The sequence below is a fragment of the Salvelinus sp. IW2-2015 genome, unplaced genomic scaffold, assembly GCF_002910315.2.
Source record: "Salvelinus sp. IW2-2015 unplaced genomic scaffold, ASM291031v2 Un_scaffold2220, whole genome shotgun sequence".
NCBI classification, from domain to species: Eukaryota; Metazoa; Chordata; class Actinopteri; order Salmoniformes; family Salmonidae; genus Salvelinus; species Salvelinus sp. IW2-2015.
This window is the reverse complement of record NW_019943550.1, coordinates 100,808-106,419: the sequence shown is the minus strand read 5'-3', so window position 1 is coordinate 106,419 and position 5,612 is coordinate 100,808. Positions and strand designations below refer to the sequence as shown.

The 5,612-nt window shown below is 44.2% G+C and overlaps 1 protein-coding gene across 1 annotated transcript in view; it reads right to left on the bottom strand.

Annotated features, from left to right (window-relative positions):
* Positions 1 to 679: 679 nt before the first annotated feature.
* LOC112073306 (ERC protein 2-like) overlaps positions 680 to 5,612 on the bottom strand; it is a 105,218-nt gene continuing 100,285 nt past the window's right edge. Inside the window, exons 5-6 of the mRNA XM_070440102.1 lie at positions 3,435 to 3,572; positions 680 to 790 (exon numbers count right to left, since the gene is read on the bottom strand). Of these exons, the coding sequence (XP_070296203.1) occupies positions 680 to 790; positions 3,435 to 3,572 (249 nt within the window). The remainder of the gene's footprint in view (positions 791 to 3,434; positions 3,573 to 5,612) is intronic.

Sequence of the window (5,612 nt, the reverse complement as noted above, 5' to 3'; positions counted from 1 at the left end):
ATGTGGTTCATAAGGATAGAGTAGCTAACATACCGGTACATACTGCTGTAATGACATGTGGTTCATAAGGATAGCGTAGCTAACAAATTGTCAGCCAATTTTGAAGCCACGCCCATTTTCAGAAGAATTGCATTATGTGCCCTAAAAGCACTGAAATAGTGTCCACTGCTTGTATACTTCGTATTTTGGCGAATGTAGTACGACATCCAGGAACTTTTGGCATACTAACTATATCCATACTGTGACCAATAAGCATACTACATACTCAATTTACATCACAAATAGTGCTGTTAGTGCGGTTAGTATGAGTATTGGAACACAGCTCAGGACAGAAACTGCTCCATGGGTTGACCGGACATAGCCTACTGCAGCTTCTCATAAAACAGAACCAAATACAGAACACCACTGCCTGTCTTGTCCGGTTCCACTTAGGATGTTTGCATTGCCTCTCTTCCGTCAGTTCCTGACATGAGTTTACACTTGGCAGACCAGGATACACCTCAGCCCAGCCAATCACACTCAACCTCCATCAAACACACACACACACACACACACACACACACACTCATATACAAATTCACACACACCACGCAGCGCTAACCTCTGGCAACCATTGTTAAACATGTGGAACAAAGGTGAGCATGGTCCCATCTCCCCATACTGTCCTTCACCGTTATCTTTAGTGGTCCACACCAGTGGACAACACACCCTCATTTACACTGAAAACCATGACCATGATGATGATGGCGATGACGACGTTAGGAATGACCACTGTCAGTTGAGCAATGCCCTTGTAACATCAACAGATGATGTTTAGAAATCATGAGAAGTCCTTAGCTGTCGTTGTAAATACATAAACATATCGCTCAGTGTTTGTGTATAGAAGGAAAAACACACTGCTTTCAAAGGAGAAAACAAAAAAAATCCACATCGGAATTTTGTCCTGGTTGAGTAAGACTTTCCATGTTACCGGAAAGCGACTTGTTCAACCTGAATTCTGGAAAATGAAGCCTTTTTATTGGATAAGTATCCCACACGGCAACCTTCAGCGAAAACAATTAGCTGAAATAAAAGCCTGTGTTGACCTGAAAGGTGATTCATGTGTGGCGCTAGCTAACTGACTAACGCTGAGGTGAGGTCCTATGAACAACAKCTGTTCTCTCACCAACCAACCCAGAGAAAACAAACTCAGTCTGTTTAGAACCAACAATTAGCATCCATCTCATCCACTTAGCCAGACCAACACACACAGATGCACTGTAACTCAATGGAGGGCTCAATGGAGTCATTCTCAAGCCTACAGAGCCGTAGATAGCCTTCTCAACCCTACACTGCCCTACACAGCCTACCCGGCCCTACCCAGCTCTACCTTGCCTTATACAACTTTACAAAGCCATCGGTTAGGTCAAGATGGTGACTTTGTAAGTGATGAAACTGTCTCAAAAATGTATTGGTTTCCCTTGATAATTTTTTAAGTCAGGAATCTAACCTAATGTGTTGGAGTCTTCATCATCATCATCATCYCCTCCATAGCCAAAGAATGGCGCCGGAAGGGATGGCTGTCGTTTTATGTGCTCCTAACCAACTGTGCTATTTTGTTMGTTTTTTCGCGTTGTTTGTAACTCGCCCACCATTTGGCAAATCTGACCATAACTCTATCCTCCTGATTCCTGCTTATAAAGCAAAAACTAAAGCAGGAAGTACCAGTGACTCACACAATAAGGAAGTGGTCAGAGGACGCAAATGCTAAGCTACAAGACTGTTTTGCAAGCACAGMCTGGAATATGTTCCGGGACTCTTCCGATGGCATTCAGTAGTACACCACATCATAACCGCATCGATGACGTCGTCCCCACAGTGATCGCATGTACATACCCCAAACAGAAGCCATGGATTAAAGGCAACATCGCACTGAGCTAAAGGGTAGAGCTGCCGCTTTCAAGGAGCGGGACTCTAACCCAGAAGCTTATAAGAAATCCCACTATGCCCTCCGACGAACCATCAAACAGCTAAAGCTTCAATACAGGACTAAGATTGAATCGTACTACACCGGCTCAGACGCTCGTCGGATGTGGCAGAGCTTGCAAACTATTACGGACTACAAAGGGAAGCACAGCCGCAAGCTGCCCTGTGACACGAGTGTACCAGACGAGCTAAATAACTTCTATGCCCGCTTCGAGGGAAGTAACACTGAATCATGCATGAGAGCATCAGCTGATCTGGACGACTGTGTGATCACGCTCTCCGTAGCCAATGTGAGTAAGACCTTTAAACAGGTCAATATTCACAAGGCCGCAGGGCCAGACGGATTACCAGGACGTGTACCACCTGGTATGGCAACTGCTCGGCCTCCGACCACAAGGCACTACAGAGGGTAGTGCGTACGGCCCAGTACATMACTGGGGCCAAGCTTCCTGCCATACAGGACCTCTATACCAGGCGGTGTCAGAGGAAGGCCCAAAAAATTGCAAAGGACTCCAGCCACCCTAGTCATAGACTGTYCTCTCTGCTACCGCACGGCAAGCGGTACCGGAGCGCCAAGTCTAGGTCTAAAAGGCTTCTTAACAGCTTCTACCACCATGCCATAACTCTTGAACAGTTAATTAAATTAAATGGCAGTTAATTAAATGGCTGGACTATTTGCATTGTCCCCACCCCCCATTTTTATGCTGCAGCTATTCTGTTTATTATTCATGCATAGTCACTTTACCTCCACCTACATGATCAAATTACCTCAACTAACCTGTGCCCCTGCACATTGACTCTGTACTGGAACTCTCTGTATATAGCCTCAATACTGTTATTTTATTGTTGCGCCATAATTATTTGTTATATATATATTTTTTAATCTTCATAAAACTGCATTGTTGGTTAAGGGCTTGTGAGTAAGCATTTCACTGTAAGGTTGTTGTATTCAGAGCATGTGACAAATATCATTTGGTTTGATCATCCATCTCCAATCATAACCACTCATTTCCTCATCCTCAATCTCCATAGTCATAGTGGAGATACAGAGGCTCTGGGGTTTCCCTGCATCTGTTCCATTGTGTATCTATCAGTCTGAGTTGATGTTTATGTGGTCAGCAACAGTGAGGTGGTCTGACTGTGTGAGCAGGGCCAGTTAATACCTGTCTATGACATCACACTAACTGTAGAGAGAATGAGTAAACATCCTTTACACTCAGCATGGGTCCTGTCCTTMATCTACAGACAATCTATCTATATCCCTTTCTATCTGGAAGGAATTCTGTCACTTCACACTAGTCTTTCTCCTTCTCATACTCCCTGTCCAGTCTATGATGCTGGAGACTCCCTCCTCTTTTTCCTACTCTGTCATTCTCTCAATCCCGTTGTCCCCATATCCCCCTCTCTCTTTTCTGCTATCCTAATTTTCTTCAGCTCTTTCCCTGTGCCGTCCTCCCGGCCTAGCATACCTTTTCAGACAGGGCCTCCTCCAGCGTGGTCAGTGCTGTGTCTGTGTTGCTGGAGTCAGTCTGGAGACCCTTGACTCTGTCTCTCAGAACCGCCAGCTGCTTGTCCTTGTCCTTTAACTGCTCCAAAAGATTCTCTATCTGAGGAGAGAAAGAGGGAGTGAGAGGGCAGAGAGAGGAGAATGTCAGGTTAGTGTTAGAGGGAGTGAGAGGGCAGAGAGAGGAGAATGTCAGGTTAATGTTAGAGGGAGTGAGAGGGCAGAGAGAAAAGAGTCAGGTTAGTGTTAGAGGGAGTGAGAGGGCAGAGAGAGGAGAATGTCAGGTTAGTGTTAGTTTGGCCTTCATAAATACAGTACATGCCCAATCTGTTTTCATAAGAGGTCAGTGACTGGGAGACATCATAACATAATGAAGGTTTTCAAGACATACCAAAACAAGAGGCATACTTTGAAGTGAAGTGCACAGAAATAAAAGGACCACAATAAACTGTCTTGATCCAGCTGACTAATACATAAACTGTCTTGATCCGGCTGACTAATACATAAACTGTCTTGATCCGGCTGACTAATACACAAACTGTCTTGATCCAGCTGACTAATACACAAACTGTCTTGATCCAGCTGATCATGGATCAGACAGTTTATGTATTAGCAGCTGGATCAAGACAGTTTATGTATTAGTCAGTGGATTTACAAGACAGTTTTGTATTCAGTCAGCTGGATCAAGACAGTGTATGTATTAGTCAGCTGGATCAGACAGTTGTGTATTAGTCAGCTGGATCGAAGTTGTATCAGTGGTACATTTGTGTATTAGTCAGCTGGATCAAGACAGTTGTGTATTAGTCAGCTGGATCAAGACAGTTTGTGTATTAGTCATGGATCAAGACAGTTTGTGTATTAGTCAGCGATCAAGACAGTTTTGTATAGTCAGCTGGATCAAGACAGTTTGTGTATTAGTCAGTGGATCAAGACAGTTTGTGTATTAGTCAGCTGGATCAAGCAGTTTGTGTATTAGTCAGCTGGATCAAGACAGTTTATGTATTAGTCAGCTGGATCAAGACAGTTTGTGTATTAGTCAGCTGGATCAAGACAGTTTTTGTATTAGTCAGCTGGATCAAGACAGTTTATGTATTAGTCAGCTGGGATAAGACAGTTTATGTATTAGTCAGCTGGATCAAGACAGTGTATGTTATTATCGGTCAAGACAGTTTGGTATTAGTCAGCTGGATCAGACAGTTTATGTATTAGTCAGCTTGATCAAGACAGTTTGTGTATTAGTCAGCTGGATCAAGACAGTTTGTGTATTAGTCAGCTGGATCAAGACAGTTTGTGTATTAGTCAGCTGGATCAAGACAGTTTGTGTATAGTCAGCCGGATAGACAGTTTTGTTTAGTCAGCGGATCAAGACAGTTTTGTATTAGTCAGCCGGATCAAGACAGTTTTTGTATTAGTCAGCTGGATCAAGACAGTTTATTGTGGTCCTTTTATTTCTGTGCACTTCACTTCAAAGTATGCCTCTTGTTTTTGTATGTCTTGAAAACCTTCATTATGTTATGATGTCTCCCAGTCACTGACCTCTATGAAAACAAATTGGGCATGTACTGTATTTATGAAGGCCAACTAACATAACCTGACATTCTCCTCTCTCTGCCCTCTCACTCCCTCTAACACTAACCTGACTTCTCCTCTCTCTGCGCCTCTCCTCTGCACCCCCTCTAACATCAAACCCTGACATCTCCTCTCTCTGCCCTTCACTCCTCATAACACATAAAGCTACCTGAATCATTCTCCTACTCTCTGCCCCTCTCACTCCTAACCCGTCCCTAACAAACCTAACTTTGCCATTCTCCTTACTCTTGCCTCTCCCCCATCCACCCTCTAACACTAACCTGACATTTCTCCTCTCTCTTGCCCTCTCACTCCTCTCGGAAGCACTAACCTGAACATTCTCCTCTCTCTGCCCTCTCACTCCCTCTAACACTGAACCTGGACATTCTCCTCTCTCTGCCGCTCTGCATCCGTCTAACACTATACCTGACAACTCTATCTCCTACTGCTCTGCCTCTCACTCCTCTAACACAATCCACTGGAACATTCTCCTCTCATCTGCCCTCTCCACTCCTCTAGACACTACCTGAATTATCGACTCTCGTCTGCCCTCTCGACTCCCTCGTAGACCATA